At 40.3% G+C, this 19,268-nt stretch overlaps 1 protein-coding gene across 1 annotated transcript in view; it reads right to left on the bottom strand.

Moving 5' to 3' along the window:
- LOC109987406 (intermembrane lipid transfer protein VPS13B) overlaps positions 1 to 19,268 on the bottom strand; it is a 278,167-nt gene that overhangs the window by 68,640 nt on the left and 190,259 nt on the right. The window contains exons 35-38 of the mRNA XM_065957731.1: positions 12,764 to 13,105; positions 11,773 to 12,190; positions 11,416 to 11,553; positions 2,772 to 3,167 (exon numbers count right to left, since the gene is read on the bottom strand). Of these exons, the coding sequence (XP_065813803.1) occupies positions 2,772 to 3,167; positions 11,416 to 11,553; positions 11,773 to 12,190; positions 12,764 to 13,105 (1,294 nt within the window). The remainder of the gene's footprint in view (positions 1 to 2,771; positions 3,168 to 11,415; positions 11,554 to 11,772; positions 12,191 to 12,763; positions 13,106 to 19,268) is intronic.

The following is a 19,268-nucleotide window of genomic DNA, read 5'->3' as shown; positions in this document are numbered from 1 at the left end:
TGTCTGCATGCATATAATCTCATTTTATTTCTAACTGACTAGTGTACCACTAAAACTTTTGGTAGCATGCATGTTCTTTTCTTCACCTACCTTACTGTTCCACTTAAACGTATTCATTTATTTCCTTGGATGAACTGTAGTACCTTCCAGCTTAATCGTTATTTTTGTCTTGGTCTGATCATGTTTTTTATTTACTGGGACATCCATGATCCGACTCCTCTTTCTCCATCTCCATCACCCTCCTGATCCTCTCCACCACAACTCTTCATCCTCCTGTTTCCTTTGCACACTGGCATTAGCCTGAGGTCTGCTCAGGATGTGGTCCATCAATCCCAGCCTGCCACTGAGGACCAGCAGAGCAACAACAGCAGCAACAGTAGTTGAACAAACTGTAGCAGTAGAAATACTACATTTTCCTGTCTTACATCTCTCATGTACAGCTCTCCCAGGGGGGTCATTCCAGCTGACTTATTGTGGCAGCTCAAACGCTCAACCTTACACAACAGCAATCCTAGCCTTTATCTCTGTAAAAATTCCAAGGTATCAATTTTCTGAGGTACAGAGTGCACTAGAGAGGCTGGTGTGCTGAGTGATGAAGTCGGTGCGGCTAAGGCTAAAAGTCAGTAGATACATCTACTATCACTAGCAATCAGTCAGCGTAATTGGAGACAGTTTGTCTCCTTTTGATGGCAACAAATCTGGAAACACTATGTGAAGAAGCCCTCGGGGAAAATTGCATTGGATGTTGTGAAAAAGATATATAAGTGTGGGACATGTATCAACAGATGGAAATGAGAGAAACAATTAGGTGAACAAACATGTTATTCGGTTTAATTAATTCTGGTATTTCATTGGAACAACTATTGCAAATATGTAATCATTTAAGAAGGATTTGGTGGATTTTTTACTTTTTAATGTTTTACTCGATGTGAAGTTTTTATTATTTTTTTTTAAGATTAATTTTTGGGCTTTTTGGGCCTTTAATGGAGAAATAGGACAGTGGATAGAGTCAGAAATCAGGGGGAACCTGGGCCGCCCGCTTGGAGGACTACAGCCTCCATACATGGGGCGTGAGCACTAACCACTGCGCCACCAGCGGCACCAGCGCCACCTTTGTTAAGTTTTAATGTCCATTCAGAGATATGGCAAAAAGATCAGAAATCAGGGCCTATAGTCTGATCTACATAGAGTTTCATAAACTAATACTTCAGGGAGCACCCAAATATAATTTAATAAGGCTTTGAGAGAAACCTTTTTTTTTTTTTTTTTTTAAACAATTACCGGTACTATTAACCTTTAAAAAAAAAAAAAAATAATAATTCTGCCTGCAAAGGAAAGGCAATCACCATAAATAGAAGAGTGTTATAGATGCAAAGGAAGTTGGAGGGGTTTCACTGCCATAAAAGTACAATTGTCTCTAAACGTTTTCTTTTTTCCATTGCAATGCACAAAATGTTTCAAATGTGTTTATCAAAGGCAACAAATCACACATGGATAAAGGCTGTAAAGCAAGAGAACAGCAGAGCAGGCCAGCAGCACTGAGTATTGTGTCACTGTGCTGTTATGCAGATTTTAGTAAACAAAGCGCAAATTGTTTGAGGTTTTAATTAACATTTTTGACAATAATTTTATCTGAAGTAAGTCTATATAACAACATCTGTCAAACAGATGCATGCACTCAGGGAGCCCACTTCCAGCTCTGTCCTGTCCCTTTTCAAACCTAGTCAACAAGGGATGTGTTGCTCTGTGGTACTGACGCACATCTTGTCTTTGCAAAAATGACTAATCTTGCTTGTTATCTACTGCATCTGGCATGTTGGCCCTTAACTGCTTTTGTCCTTACATTTCCATCTGTTGTTCAATTCAGAAGACATGCCAAAGAACAGCACACGCTGAAAAACAAACCAGAATCCCTGATCACCGTTACTGTGCTTCAACTCACTCCAAACAGTGGATAGAAACTGGAAGATTTTTGATTTACATAAGCATTAGCAGTTCTGTCATAATGGAAACACTCTGATGCCTCCTGTCAGTGTTGATGAACGAAGGGTTTGAGCCTAACACGAAACCAAACATTTCACTCTCGCACAAAGTGATGCATAAGCACTTGAAAATATCTTTCTCTTAGGCCCTAATACACGCACATCCATGCAATCAAATACACACATTCTCACAACAACTTCAGATCCAAGACTAACATAAACATCTCATTTTACAGTTTACTGACAGACCTTGTTTTTGGCAGATGAGGGTTTAGCTAGCATGTGCAGAGAATGATCAGTATTACAAATAACAACGAAATCAACACAGGAATGTGGTTACCAATCTCTCCCAGTGTGAGTGAATGACACAAAAAAAAAAAGTTCTATGGATTCAATTCATGATTTTAAAAAAGTGAAGAAACTAGAAATCTTTAAAAAGACCCCTTCCCTCACCGATTACAATGTTAGAATGGATTTATATCTACTTATTTCAAACAGTGTGGGGCGCAGTGGTTTTAGCCCTTTGAGTTTTTTCATTTCTAATGTAATGATTAATGGCTTCTTAAAAACAGTGTGATGTCATTACAGTTGTTTCCAATGAAGCTCCACCTGTTTCTAGATTCCGGTCAATTTTATTCTTGAAATTAAGCAGAATAAAAAGGATAATAGTTTGATGAAATCATTTTGCACATGTAAAAAATAAATAGTGACTCCAGGCCCTTGGTACTTCCAAACACTTTCCCAGCTAACTTACTTCCCCGGATTAACATTTTTTTTTACTTTACTCACCTTCCATCCTAGGTCCTGACTTCATATCCAGACTTCCCGTCATTGCCGACACCGACACTGTCACACTAGGCCTTATTGGATGGGCCTCTGTCTCCATGACAACCACAATCTGGGCAGTGTGAAGAGAGACCCTGTGGAAGAAAAGGGCCAGGGCTCTGATGCTGCTGGCTTTGTCCAGGGCAGAGGCCTGATGCTGCGAGTCAGGACGAGAGGGATAGGCCCTGGGAGGTGTCTTCATTGGGGAGGAATGAGGGCTGGAGGCAGCAGTCGATGTTTTACTTGAGAAATCCCATGTGTGATTTTGTAGGACTTTCGCTAGGTAGGCTTTTGACTGCTCAAGCTTTGCCAGTGTAGGGCTGATTTTCAGAGGACGTGACAGCTCCACATTCAGCTCAGCTGTGGGTGGAGATAAAATGAAAGAACACAAGTTCAATACAAGATTAGAAACGATGAATACTGCGAAAAGAGGGTCATCAAAACTTTAAAAACAACTCCATCTATAGCAGTCTCTCTTGAATTGGGTGAGCATCTGTTGTGCTCATCCTTGCTTTATAAAGAAGTGAGACAGCAGGCAGTGAAAGAAAGACTTGATATCTAATTTAACGGAGTCATTAGCGAACTAGTGAGAAACAGTTCAGTCTTCCCAAAGCAGATCCACAAAAAATTTTAAACTGAATCCAGCATTGAAAAAACGTCTCTTTTTTTAGTTAATTTGTCTCTAAAACTATTCTTGTCATGTAGACACCCAGAATGAACTGGATGAAATCAATTTGGGTTTCAAGAAAAGCCAGGCTTTACTCACGTCCCACTGCCCAACATCTGCAGCTATCTAATCCACAGAAATCTGTTTGGTGCAATGTCATTTCAATATTTTTGGTTCTTCCCATCACTCCATTTGGCATTGAGAGACCTTCTAAAGATCAGCTGGTTTCAGTCACAGGCCCTTTTACCTATGTGTTACATGAACATAAAATGCATGCACACATTCAATTGCTGCCGGTCTCTCTGAAACATTTTACAGTGACGCTGCAAAACAGCATACAGGAAACTTTTTTTTTTTTTTTTTAAATGCTAACCTCATAAATCCAAGACTTCTCTGCTCTCACTTGTTTTACCTCATTCTTGCACTCTCTGGTGCACAGCAGCCTTCAAACACTTGACTGGAATTTACAGAGACACATGAATTAACTCAATGCCGTTTTACACTACTTCCATTATCCCATTTTTCCACTTGGTCATGATGATGGGAGAGGGAAGCAGCTGAAAACAAGTGCAGATGTTTTTCACGGTCTGATCAAGGCACCAGTGTTTAGAGGGGTTGTAAGTGTTTTAGGCCTCCTTGTCTCCTCCCAGGTAGGAGCTATGGATGATATGAACAGGTTCTTTGCCAAAAGGAGAGACAAACCCACCCACCCATACACACCACCCCCCCCCCCACACACACACACACACACTCTAACATAATCACTGCCCTCAGGATTCTCTCTCATTTGATCCAGTGGCAGTGAGGCAATTGATGGCTGGAGAGGGGAATTGGAGAGAAGATAGGTGGAATTTGCAATGTAGCTTGTCATTTCCACTTGACTTATCACCAGGAAACTTTCCAGTGAAATAAATATAGTGTATGCAGCAATTCATCCAGGTTCCTTTACCCCCTCTCATCTATTTTCAATCTTTCCCTCTATCTCGTATAGCCAATTGTTGTACTAATTTCTCAGTTTTTTGCTTTCCCTTTGACTTATCCTCCAGCCCTCACTCTAAAGAAACGATCCCCCATAATAACGAGCTGTTTTTAGTCAGTGTAGCTTTTACATGATCTGGAACATTAATCAAGAGTTAATAGTTAAAATAATCTTCTTTTGGTGGCCGTAATAATGCTTGTCATATCTTTTTATTAAATTAAAAACTATATTTATATTTATTTTGCATTTCGTTTAAATAAAATGTGTGTAGCATGTCGTGTCTTTCCCTATGAATGTGTAATCATGTGTGTAATGTAAGTCAAAAGTTTAGCCACACATACTTTTTTTATTAATTCACGTATTGCACATCAACTTTTTGCTCGGATATAACTTCCAACATTCCGACTTTCCAAACTGAAATCACGCGAAAAACGCTGAAATCGGAAGAACGACTTCCCAACTCGGAAACTTGGACCACCCGAGCAGCACCTGAATGCAGCATAAGAGACAGGCTGTGTGTTTTGCTGACTGTGTGTCTATGTGTGTGTGTGTGTGTGTGTGTGTGTGTGTGTGTGTGTGTGTGTGTGTGTGTGTGTGTGTGTGTCATTTTTTGTTTTGAATGAGGGTTTCCTGAGTGAAGTTGTGAGGTCCCAGAAAATAAAGCTCAGGTTCTGTGCACTTTAAACCTTTTATAACTCTCTAAATAAATCATCTTTTAGAATAGGATTTTGAGTCTTTTTTTTTTTTGTAAAGCTATTACTAAAAACAGTTGCCACTAATTTTTTTTAAAATACAGCCTGAAAAACATCACAACTTTTACTGCAACTTCATTGAAAAGCTGCCACAAAATCCAGCATTATAGGCCGCAACAATCACTAATTAATTCTGGAGGGACTGATTAGAGAGGTAAGGAAAGACAGAGGGTTATTTTAAAAGGGAGGAAACATCAATTATTAAAATAAATCCACTGGCACTTTCATTGCCAGACAAGGGGATAAAAACGGCTTCTCCGGGAGTCCGTTTTTTAACGCATTAGTATTTTTTTTTGGGGGGGGGGATACACGTACCTTGAATCCAGCATTGAGGATGTCAGTGTAAGGCCTGTGCAAAGAGTCAGCATCAAACCTAGAGGTTAAGAGGTCATGTACCTTTAAAGAACAGGACTTAATGTGAACAGGCTGGGAGAAATATAGACTGGGCCTTCTCAGGTGTCAGCCTCTATTAGCACTTTGGAAAGTGGGAGATCAAGGTCTGACAGAGGTACACACACACACACACACACACACACACACACACACATATATATCTCTGCAAAGACTCAAGAGAGATCAAATTTGCCTATTATCCAGGTTACTGTGCTGTTTTCAAGAGGTCATGCATGACGCCGTCCCAGCTATGAACCCGGTGCTGGGCGAAGTTGTGTGTGTGAAACCAACACAAACATTGTTTTCATTCCAACCACACCTTTGATTTCTCTACCTGACTGTTACTTGACTCTTGACAGCAGAAAGGCCGTCTCAGACACAGGTGGCAATGCGTCCAATTACACAGGGTCCGTAGGTTACGATATGTGTGCATGTCTTTGTTTGAGAGGGCCAATAGTTGTTTGAAGGAAATCTGTAGAATCCCACTGTCACACAAAATCCTGATCCCAATAAGGCCTGTGACACATGCCTCAAATGCCATCTGATTCATATTAAAGTTCTTCTGGTCGGTTCGGAGGGGCACAGACTTGTATACAGTAACTGACAACATTTCTTAGACCCATAGCTTGACGGGAACCAGGGAGAGGGGTGAGTAATGGTTCCAATTTGCTCTAGCTAATCTATCACCTGTTGCTTCACTCGCCTACAAGTGGTAGCAGTTACATCTGTGGGCTCATTCACAGACCCTCAAAAAGACACAACTGAGTAGAAGATGATGGAGACAGGGACAGAGAGTTTATGTCTGTTTTTTTCTTTGGTGTTTGCTTGAAATCACTGAGCCTACTCATGCTGAAGAAAAAAACAAAACCCCATCCCTTCCGAATTTTTGAGTACGTTTTCTGCTGGTTCAACCTTGAACCGTCCCGCTTCCAAAAACGTGGCTTCCTGCACGTATCTGCATTTGTTGTGTTTATATATATATATATATATATATATATATATATATGTGTGTCTGTGATGAGTGACTGCTGATTGAGGGTCAGTGCTGAAACACCATAAGGTCCTCACTACACATGTTACAAGTGTTTGTATCAGCATCCTTGGGAGGAAAACTTGGTCTTGAAGAGTAAATGCTGATGAAATTGCAAGCATATTGCTGTAAACACACAGCAAGAAGTGGCCTCATGGTGGTATGTTCTCCATTTGCTCCTTGTTGAAATATATCTAATGTGAAACATTGTCAAACCAAAGTGCAGCAGTCAGACAGGCCACATGCACTTGAGCATTCAAACGTGGCAACAGACGGTTAAAAAGATTTGCACATGTAAAATAAAAACGAGTGAAAAACACCAAAGGCTACGTAAATCCGACTAACCCGTTTCATCTAATTGAATCCCCTGATTGTTTCTCGCCTTTTAAAATGAATCCAAAAGATTACCGAGTGGAATCTTCTAGGGTGGGAAAAATAAAGTCAATGCGAGAGTGCAAGTGTCCACTTGAGGCTGTCTGCAAATGCCAAGAAGCCCTTCGAATGTCCAATAAAAAATGACAAATTTTATAGCGGAACTAAACAAGTTAAAAGCATTGTACAAACTGTGTCTAGAGCTTATTTCCACATTCTTTCATAACTGTACAGTCTAAAACAAATAATGCATCCGTTATTATTACAGGCAAGCAGTTGAGCGTATGTGTGCATAATTAGGTGCACGATTGATTTTAGAGATTTTCAACTCTTAACATGTTATAGCTGAAAGTCAGAAGGCTCAAGCTCCACTTCTTTGCCTGTTTCTAGATTGATCAAAGTAAGGTGGATATAGCATTTCCAAATGGCGACAACCATTGTTTGGCTTCTCTATACCTCTCCAGAAACCAGAGGGTGACTTTACAGTGACTGCATTCATCTTTTATACAGTCTGTGATCTTAATAGGTCAAAACCCTAACTAGAACTTTAGAACCATACATTTTCAGACTCAAACTACACTATTTAGACTATATTCCCTTATTGACTTCCTTTATCTTCTGAAAGGACTGTCAAAGCAACAGGAATTCATATTTTGCATGGTAGTCGATATAAAGGCCCAGCTTCTCCTGCTCTTTGATCCACCATCTCCAAAGATGTTATTTATATCCCAATCAAAACAAATATCACACAGTTGGAAATGTGTGTGTGTGTCAGTGTGGGTTTGGCTGTGTGTGGGTGAAGGGCTGAAAGGAAACCAGTAGCATGTGTGGACAATTCAAGATCTTTCCAGCATAGCTTGACCTGGGGCAACCTCAAACAGAGCCTGGATACCGTCTGCGTCATTTAGGAGGGTGTTTGTGTCTTTGTGTACATAAGAAGGATGATTGTGAATGATTATGATTGAAGTTATCCTACTGAGACAAGGATAGCTCTGCTCTTTAATAGTTCAAGGGAAACACCTGGATGTAATAGCACAATGTTAACATCTGTGCTTCAGCAAAACACTAGAATCATATGTAACAGAATAATGAAAATATCTTTGGAGTTATGACAGGCCTAAGTCCCGCTCAGAGAAATGCTAAAACATCCTGCTCATAAATAAAATGAAGTTGTAAAGTCACGGCTGAACATTATGCAGTTGAATTGAATATTGCATTTTTGCAAAGGTTTATAAACATGTCAAACGTCCATGTGTACATGTGAATATGGACTGTGAGTTTTACACAACACACAATGACAGGCCTGTACATGCAAGCTTAAATAGAATATTGTTCATATGAATTATGAAACCGAGTTCCTTTCTGTGGAAGTCTGATTCTGAAGATGTGCAGTCTCTGGCCATAACCATGAACTCTTACATGCTTATAAATGATGATGAACTGCTCATTGAATATTGAAAATACACTTGCAGATGTATAGCACTTCATTTTATTTAAAAAAGTACGTTAATTATTGATTTGGGTAATTTTAACTTAGTTTTTTCTCTTATTTTTATAAAAAAAGAAAAAAAAACGTTGTAAAAAAAGGGCCAGCAACAGTATCTTGCATCAGCCTTACTCAAAATAACAAGTTATAAAAAAGACTACACATGTTCACTTATAAATAACTCAAAATCATGAATATCAATCCAGCAAAGTGGTTTATATTTAAGAAAACAAATGTAATATTCAAAGTGTTCCTTATTGAGTTCAGTGTAGTTTATTCACACTGTCCTGCAGGTTTTCTAGAGTTTTTGTGACATCTGGCAGCTCTTCCGTTTTCTCTGTAACACTGATTATTCATACTGATTATTCCATCAATCAATCAAATGAAAAATATTTTCGCTTTATGCAATAGTGAAACGGTATCAAACTGTAATTACACTATAATACACAAACTCCCAGAAAACTGCAGTTTACAGCTGCCTTTCATTAAACAATTATTTTTTTTGGGGGGGCTTTCATGCCTTTAATGGAGAGACAGGACAGTGGATAGAGTTGGAAATCAGGGAGAGAGAGAGAGTGTGGGGAATGACATGCGGGAAAGGAGCCACAGGTGGGATTCGAACCTGGGCCGCCCGCTTGGAGGAGCAATGCCTCCATACATGGGGCGCGCGCACTAACCACTGCGACACCAGCGGCCCTTTCATTAAACAATTTTAATAAGATTTTAAATGTTAACTCTGCACTGTAACTTTTAACTATTTTAATATTTTGACTTTATTTATTTAAATTAATTTCATTTGAATTATTTTTATTTGAACATATGTTTCAGTAATTTCATAAGTAATGTTTCATAATTTCAGTGATTTTTTAATTTTCTATTTGAATGTTTCTTTTTTTTCCTCTGTCATGATGCTTTTGGTGTCTTGTGTGAAGCACTTTTGAATTGCCTTGTTGTTGAAATGTTCTATAGAAATAAACTTGCCTTACCTTGCCTATAATAGTTTAAACTTAAAGTTGGACCCCAAAGTTAGAGTCTAGTCTGTTCGGAAAATTTACAGCTACTGACTCTTACCAACTTCTAACATTCTTTTACCTTTAACTTGAAATACTAAGTGGAGTCTTTAACGGCGCTATGAGATACTGCTAAAAAAAGGACACATCTCAATTCATGATATGCTCCATTTTACAGCCCAAGACTTTTAGCTGTTTATCTAATGTTCTATGCGTTTGCCATGACTGGAAAATTGTACAACTTTTGTCAAGATTTTCCAGGTCGTATGGAAGCCCTGCCAGGGGATTATAACTGGTAGCAGTACACTTTTTTAAATTCTTACATTTTGGCAGGTTTGCACATCATTGGTAACACCGAGTAGGTACAGTGTGGGCATTAGAACAACTATGGAGGAAATTCAATTCATCAACAACTTGTGGGTCACACCTTAATAAAAATTACTTGCAAACTCTTTCTCCTTGAGATAACCGAAGGCTCAATCCAAATGACAAACAAGAGCAGTGACATTGGGAATCCCTGTTTGATAAAACAGTGATGGAAAATGTTTCTTGTTTGACTGCAAAGAAAGGATCAGTGTAGCCTTATCAGCCAAAATAGCATTGAAAGCAAACGTGCCCAAAACATACAAAAGGCTCTTCAACTCCACCCTGAAGAAGTGCTTCTCAGCAACAAGGAACACCCCCCCCCCCCCACCACCCCCACCACCCCCAAGGAATGCAAAGAAGAAGACTTTTCCTGTAATTTATGCCTCATCGTGAGAGCATGCTCATTGACATTTAACTGATGTAGTCATCTGTAAGGACCAACGAGGTAGATGGACACTGGGGGTGTGTGGCTGTACTGTGTGATTGCTGTGGTGTACAGAGCATTGCATTGTGTGGTGTAGTCTAATTCCAGGTGGACAAAGAAGCTAAGGGCTTTCTGCTGACAGCAGGACAGGATGCGTGTGGGCGAGAGGGTTATACGATTCTCTGACATCATCATCAATGAAAATGACTTAAAAAGCTCATTTTGGTTAACATGCACAATTCCTCCTCATGATTTGATGCACGTGGGAGATAGTGCTGACATTTTTTGAAATTTATGCCACAGTTGGATGTCAGTGTGTTTGAATATGCATCTGCAGCATCTGGCCTGGTAAGTTCAGGGAGCTGAACTCTGAAGGATGTCCTGCGCCTACACATAATCCATGAAACCCTCATAGGGATAAAAGGGTTTACCACACACACAAACTCAAAAGCCCATTCACATTTTTCTTCACTGCGGTTCTATTTGTATTGCATGTCAGCCACACCCTTCAGGGTTAAAGCCACTCAGATGGATATCATATCAGTCTCACTGCAGACATACAATCCTGCGATAGGCAATACATTAAACACACATTAATACTGAAGGAGCTTGTAATTAAGTGAGGAACATAAGCAGTTCCTGTGAATGTTCAAAGTGTTTCACCTTGCTCAGACTTTGCCTAATGCGAGTGTAGTAGGGCACTTTCTTTGATGTGTAAAATGTACCTCTCCCTTTGCCTCAGGTTTGCTTAAGTTGTGACGTATAATGAAAAAGATATATTTGTTTTGATATTTTCTAGTAGATTTTGCTCCCTTTTTGTTAATGCTCGTCTCTGTTGCTGTTGATGCCTTTTAAATCAACACTACTTTAAATTACTATAATCAATATCAGTGGCCTTCCAAAGAACAAAGCCTCAGACACTTAAAGCCTGCCAGTTTCTGCACATGTGGCAGAAAAAGCTGACTTTTATGATTGCCTAGTGTGTTTCTCACTGGCATGTTTATATACTTTACTTGTGAGTGGACATTTCCAGTGAAATTGAATGCTTAAAAATGTTAAGGAGCAAGTAAGTGCATGTTAGCGAGAGCTGAATTTGCATGTGTTTTGTGTACTTGTGCATGATCCCCACCTGGTCCATTGAGGAAATCTTTGATACTGAGGCAGAGCAGAGGGGGAGGGATGCCTGTTTTATTATCCACCTCTCCTGCTACTGTCTGCAGCCAAAACACATTGTAGTCGAGCGACTCTGGCAGAGTCTTTCCTGGGTCTGCAGAGATATCAGGACATCAAAGGGACAAAAAAAAACATTAAGAAAGAAATAGAACAATAAAGAAGATTTTTACGTTTACCGATATCAGAATGCAAAACTACTCTTTTTTTATAGCATCTTTTATACAAGGAGTGAAGCTCAAGGTGCTGAATTATTGGAATGTGCAATGGGTTGAAAATTCCTTTTTCTGTAAATGTGTTCAATATCTATCCTCACCTAGACACTTGTAGTCTGAAGGTACTCCTTTTAGAGACACGTCAAACACTGACAGCTCCATCCTCTGCTTCCGGTGATGGCAGCTGAGCAAAGCAAAAGGTTGCATCACTTGGAGGTACAGGAGGGGTTCCAGCACTTGGTCTCCAGCCCCTCTTCTGCCCGGCTGCCTCACTATGGTCACGCCCAGTGCTTGGCGGGCTGAGGACCGGCTGGGAGTTGGTAGGCCGTCCAGGGAGAGGAGGGTAGTCCTTGGCAGTGAGGAGGCTGGCTGGGAGGTGTTGCTGTTGAGGATGTCTTCAGCTGTCAGGAGTGCGAGGGAACTCTGTGCGGTTGGAACGGAGTCTGGATTCAGGGAGGGTGAGGCTGGAGAAATCTCAGAGAGGATCTCCGGCTGGGAGAGGGAATCTTTTCCGATCTGCTGTGAAACAGACAGATCCATTAAGAGCTGCGCCAAATTATTTGAGACATTTATTCATGAGAATGCTAAAAACACTGAAGGTGATTCGGTTCATCAGGCAGATTTTAAAGATTCTGTTGACTGTTGTATACACATTGAATAACAGCAACTAGCTGGTCACACCAACACATTGTGGCAGGTAAAAATGGTGATTTGTGTCGTTGTTATGGTCAAGAACAACAACTTCACAGTCCCAAATGCTATGTGTATTTTTTCTCTATTTTGAGTGGGACAGCCAATACGATTTTCAGTTTTGGATCTGCCATCTACGTCATATTAAACCTAACTAGGAGTTTTAATATACCCCATGCATGAGCGTTCAGTTTTAAGTCAGTTAGATCAGCTACAGGTGGAGGTAACCGTAAAATGACTGTTCAATTCATGTTCTAAAATAGTGAGATAAGAATCCCTACACTTAAATACAACTACAACCCTGACATGAATGATACACCTTCCTCTTGGTATAAATAATTACACCCATAGAGAAATCCTGGACTCTTGTGAAGGATTTGATGTCTGATGGTTCATGTTTACCTTATCCCCTTGCTCCTTCTTCTCTGGTGTGCTGGGGGTTTCTGACAATGACTGGAGAGCCTTTGGGGGACTGGCACAAGCATAGGTCATTACGGACAGCCGGCTAGCGGTGAGAAAGATGTCGAATGGGATGAAGCTTAGGTTCTTGGTGATGGTGGACTTGTGGGAAGGTCTAGCGATGCAGTGGTGGCTGGCACCACTCTGCTGCTCTATTTGGATGATGCGAATGCGAGTACTGTCACTGCCGAAGCCGCTGTCCTGCCCAGTCCCGCTGTGACGAGACGAGGAGTCGGCGCCTGCCACTGCATCTCGACTGCCACGCTTCTGCTTACATTGATGTACCTGTAAACAGAAACAGTCAAGGTAAGGCTGTGTTTACATTGTTGCTGATTTGACTTTTACCCTGATGTATGCTGGAAATTACTGCTGGGTAGAGAAAACAAGACCTTCATTTCTAGTCACCAACTGAGGTAGAAAAATTGGCATTCAATTGGCATCTTTGCGAGGAAAAACTCGACCATGGGTGTTAGAATGGGTTTTACTGTAGAACAGGGCTCCTCAGCGTGCCTGTAAACACAGCTCCCAAGATAGACGGATCGCTAAAAGTAAGCTGCTTCTACCATGGACAACATGCCACAATAATTTAAAAGGATTTTGCAGGCAGCTGCTAGCTAGCAGAAATTGAGAATCACTGTTTTTATAATTATGTAAGACAAGTTTTCGACTATAAAGTGTTCACCTATGAGCTAAAGTGGTTGTGCTCAAAGCTGAAATACTCAGTACACAGAACAAGGGTTTTTTTGTGGTGAAAAAAAAATGTATGCAATGAGTTTATAACCTTTTCTGAATCTAGAAACAATAAACAAAAACAAAAAAAAACTTCAATACAAATGCAACACTGTACCAAACTACAATGTAACTACTAAAACCATCAGTAGTCCTATCTACAAAGAACACATTTTAAATACCCCCCCATATACACACACACACACACACACACACTGTGACTCCCAATTTCCACAAAATCTGTGCGCGCCGCTACACACCAAAGAACAGCTGCAACTTGAACAATTACCTGAAAACCTCAAGGATGTACAAAAGCTTAAAGCATGTTGTGAACCTGAAACTTCAGTTTGCATTCAAAGGAATGTTTTATCTTAAACCAAACCAAGATACTGTGTTTTGATGGATCACAAAAACAAATAAGAACTATTTTTTTTGGATCCTGTAATAACAACAAGAGGAAAACTAAATAACTCGAACTAAATAACTCGCCTGACTGAAACCACGGACAAAGGACAAAAGAAGGGGAACGTCATAGCCACAGAGACATTAAAGGCATGTTTTGGTGCTTTTTCTGTGGTCTGAAAGTCATTATTGGAAATGTCTTTTCAAGACGGTCTCACTCTGACAATTACAACTGTTTCATATAGTTAAATTGTTTATGAGTATTTTGCTGCTTGTTTTTAAGGCTCCGGTCTAACAAATAGATTTCAGCCTCTGTGGCTGTAAGGGCGTAAAATATATGACATTAATGAATGAGGGTGAACGTCTGGGTTTTAAACAACAATGAAAACAAGCTTCTTTATTCTGCTACCTAAGCAGGGCGTCATGACAGACTATAAAGAAGCCACTACTTGCTCCAGTTGGACGGGAACAGGGCAAACATATCATGTCATGTTTATATAAAACAGATATGTTTGGCTAAAACGCTGAAATAAACAGAGGCTTTACTTTCAAAAAAAGTTGCGAGCACATGGAAAATATTAAACATAAGCTGATAAACAAAAACCTAACAACAGCAACCCCCCTCTCTCACACAGCATGACAACACAGAGAGACATTCATAAAAATATAAAATAGGGAAGTAAAAAAATGGAAAATGTAAACAAGAAAGGCTGTTTCAGTTTTATTCAACCACTCCGTCACATCAATTAAACACTCCACCTACAGCTATAAGCTTGTCAGTTATATCATAAAGACCTGTCTAATAACCATCATATACACTGTTACCGTAATAGTACGTTTTTTTTTCTCCCCATTTCCACATCTAAGTTGCTGAGCACGATCAGTTTGAATTAGCTACTGCTGTTCTTTTGATACATGATTATGATGAATTGGACAAAGGGGAAGACAAACAGTATTTGCGTTTTCATCAGACCCAAGGTATGTCCCTTCCTATCCCACCAGAGTCTGCTCAAACCTGCACATGGTTGCCATTACAGCATGTTCCCTAAGCCCTCCACCCCCTCACCGCTCCCTCCCACCCACTCCTTGAGAATTTTAAATGTATATTATTGCTGTGGCCGAGATAGTGTTTCAAGACCTCCAGGCAAATACTAAACCCACTGGCAGCAGATTAGACAGAATACTTGACTTATTAGATATTTCCTATTCTAAACAATGTCATCAAAGGCTAAGAACAAGAGCCATATAAAATGCTGCAGTATGCCTGCCTGCTCTGTTCTGTTCTGTCCAGGCTCATGTGTGGGGCTTCCATAAGATCGGCCTTGCCAGATCCCTCTCCTTTCCCTGGCCTAATGAGGACAGGATGTGTGCACTTCTTTTCTGTAGAAACGTAAGATTTTCCAAGCAACGGGGAGAGGAGAGAGGGCAGAAAAAGGGCCTGGACCTGTCTCCATGTGTGTTGTGTTAAGCAGGTCAAACTTCTGCAGAGGTAAAGAGGTATTTGAAAAGTTATTCAGTGAAGGCAAAAACGTCCCTTCCAAGTAGTGCAACACATTGGAAGGGACAAAAAGAGTTGCACAGCAGCTTTGAAAGAGCAAGAGCCAGGAGAAACTGCCAGATACATTTACGCTTGTCAGTCTCTCTTCCCAAGATTAGGCTGTACACATGCATTAAAAATTATAGCAAATTCCACCAGTTCTCTTGAACCTCACTGCTAAGAGAGTGCCCTCTAAGCACATTCTTTGACTATATTTAGATGTGCTCACAAGTGGAATGATTGATAACATGTATAGCATTTGGATGCTTAACAAAAAGGAGACATAATATTTGATCATATAATTCGTGCATTCACAACAAGTACACATATTGTACATGATGGCGGTCTCAACACAAGCGTTTGACTTCAGCTACAGTATTAAAGAGTATCGTTGTTTCTGGGCTAAGTTATATCCCCATTGCACTTACTCACTAAAAAGGGAGCAGATAAAAGCGGGCTCTGTTGTGTATATGATTTAACCTTTAGCCAATTTATTCATTGACAGAGGGTAATAAATTCAGAATACAAACACGCACCGTAGCTGCAGCCCTGGTCCCAACTGAAATCCCCTTTTCCTACAATTACTTTCTATTACATTATATAATGGCTGCATTGAAGTGCTGTTTCCAGATCCCAGTGCAATCTTTCTCTGAATGTAGTTGATCATGAACTTGTGACTACATACACTTATACACAATCTCTCCCAAACCCCCGCCAGCCAATCATGAGGTCATCCCCTAAGAGTCTCTAGGCAGAACATTCTGGAAAATGGAGGATAATCCCCAAAGTGTGAAATCATGAGTCTCCCAAGTGCCAATCATATCATGGTACATCTGTACGGCTTCTGACCCCCTGTTCCTGTCAGTGGAACTCCAAAAAAAAAAAACTCGGCTAGAGGAAGGCTAATATGTGGAAGCAAATTGTGTATCTTGACTGCATCAGAGTTTAATGGCTTGGCCCCTGCCGTGCTACCCGCTATTGTTTACAAAAACCATTAAGCTTATACAGTACCAGGCCTCTGTGCTTTTGTGCTAATCAAAGAAAACCTCAATACCGGAAAACCTCATCTAAATCAAAAGAATAATAACGATACTTAACCCAATGCCATAAAAACTGCAATTCATTCTCTTATTTTCTTGTGGAAAACAGAGGGAGGAAGACATTAATAACATGAAGTCACTTCTCTTTGTACACAATAACAGCGGTCACAAAGCAAAAAATGGCATCAAAGATAGTCATTTAACATAGTCAACTCTGTTGCAATAACAAAGGCAACCTGCTTTGCACTTCAACTGAACCACAACAAAGAAGCAAGAAAGGTCGCAGCCCTGGGATGGCTAGTGCTTCTAGAGAGACTGTTAACGGTATTTCCAACACAGTGTACTCAAAAGCACAGGGCGCTTAGCAGGGGCCAGTTTTTACAAGCTCTCTCTTCGATCCTAATGTTGGTGGGTGAGTTTTTCTCCGCCAGGGTTTAACAGCGTGTTTCTCAAAGGAGCATGAGAGACAATATCTTTTTAGTTCTCTCCTCCCACATTGAAGGCTCCATAGCGTTTATCCTCAGTACCTTAATCCTCGCTTTGGGCAGAAGTAGAGAAATAACAAATGTGAGAATAGACAGTGTGTTTTTCCCCCCTGATGCCACTTACATAAAGGGAGAAAAAGGGAAACATCCGTGTGACAGTAATAATTTACGCATGTTGACATTCCCAAAGCACTGTGTCAGTTGAAACACTTTCCACCCAAAAGACTTTACTGGGGGAGAAGTGAAGGAGGACTGAGTGACAAGGCTAGTCCAAACAGAGACAGGTCTGTGAACTGTAACTGAAAAAACAAAGGAGAGATTCAAAGACAAAAAACAAAAATGTACTGTACAGTTGGTGCCTTTTAATCAGCAGCTATATGAAGCTATACTTGGAAAAGTGTTTTATGCTCTATAGTGTTAAAAAACAAAGACGAAGATGAAAATAAAACATTGAGTAACCAATACCCGTCTGGGAAATTACAGTATTCTGTCAAACATAAGACATGACACTAGGACATATCGTGGCCAAAGCCTCTTTTTTTTTTTATTATTATAGATGACTGAGATTCAAAACTACTTCTCTCCCACACCAGAGCACAGAAAGTTTGCTTGAAAATACAATACAGGTTTTGTATAGTAAAGGAGACTTGATTATAGAACTCTGACATTCAGCAGCCTTCAATATCGTATTCAACATGTCAAATGGTAAATGTGAGCTCATCATGTTTAGTTGGCCTTCCCTGAATGATTCCAGGATTTCAGAGGCACACACCAATCCCATCATGCCTTGCCTGTGAGCTTTAGCAATCAAGAGTGATTTATAAGGTCTTACAGAAAACACCCTAAAAGTTAAACAGTAGACATATTGCTTCAGTCACCATCAACAATTGTACCAATCTAGACCAAAACCCCGTTTCAGACCCACCAATCAAATCCACTGCTTGGGTGAGGGGGGGGGGGGGGGTAATTATGAGGACTCCTAAGAATTGTTCCATACTGTTCCAATCACACTTGCTGTTTGGATAAGCGGGATGCAATGTAAATGTATTTGTCATTGAAGGAACTGCTCAAAATGCCAGGAGACAATTTCTAGATTAACACCACAAGTGTGCTCTTAAAAACAAACACAGGGGAAAAGTGGATCCTCTATCATGATGTAAGCATTTAGGAATGATACACAGACTTCCTTTGTTCATCTGACAATTTTGTCCTATCTGGGAGCACATGCTGCTGCAAGGACATCACAAGCAATAGGGATCGGGATCGTTCATTTGGAGAAAATGATTCCACACAAATGATCAGCAACGCGACAAAAACATAATGCCATTTAAATGTTTGATTAAAAGACAGACTTTATGGTAAGTAGACTTGGATTTGCACTCTTCTCGTCTCCTGACCACTCAAAGCGCTACATCACTACATGTCACATTTACCCAGTCACACATTGATGGCAGAGATTGTTACTCAAAAAGCCAAACTACCCAACAGAACGATTCCATTCACACACAATTTGGGGTTGGGCGTCTTGCCATAGGATACTCTGACACATGTGACTGCAGGAGCTGGTGATCGAACCCCAAACCTTTGGGTTGAGAGGCGTCAGTCTCTACCACTGAGCCACAGAAAGAGAGTAATTGAATGAGAGGCAGTCGTACCCTGGGGTCTGTATTGATTGATGGATCTTACAAGCCAAGTGTGTGATTTAGTTATGAGGTTTGTGTCATTTATGACAAACTGCAGGCTGCCTGATGATGACAATGGTGTCTAAAATTGTTGGTGTGATGCGTCTGTATGGGTAAGCCGTCTTTTTAACATCATTAGCTTTGGTATTATGTTTTCAATGTACAAAATACAACACCTCCCCCACCAACAACATCAATAACATTGACAAAGGACACGTCAAAACAACATTGCCTTTAGCATGGCTTTGCTGTTCACGAAGCAGAAGTTTATAGACTCTCAGAAAAGTATAATACAAGATCCCCTGTTCCCTCCACTGGGCTTGGGAAAGAAAGATCACATAAGAAAGAAACAGCCAAGCTGACCAAATAAACAACATAGTTCACAAGCATAGTTCAAGTTGTAGAAGCAAATTTGGAGCCTATTCAGCTGCACCTGGAGGCCTGCATGCATTGGGGGAATTAAGATAAAATAAAAACATGTTCAGCTTTGCAGCAGTAAAACAAAGTAATCATAAATCTTCCTATTTGGGCTTGTGTAGTGGTAGTTCAAAGTAATGTTACTCTAATGAACAA

Source organism: Labrus bergylta, chromosome 8 (assembly GCF_963930695.1).
Source record: "Labrus bergylta chromosome 8, fLabBer1.1, whole genome shotgun sequence".
In the NCBI taxonomy this organism is placed as follows: domain Eukaryota; kingdom Metazoa; phylum Chordata; class Actinopteri; order Labriformes; family Labridae; genus Labrus; species Labrus bergylta.
Note: the sequence above shows the minus strand (reverse complement) of the source record. Positions and strands in the feature narration are given on the sequence as shown.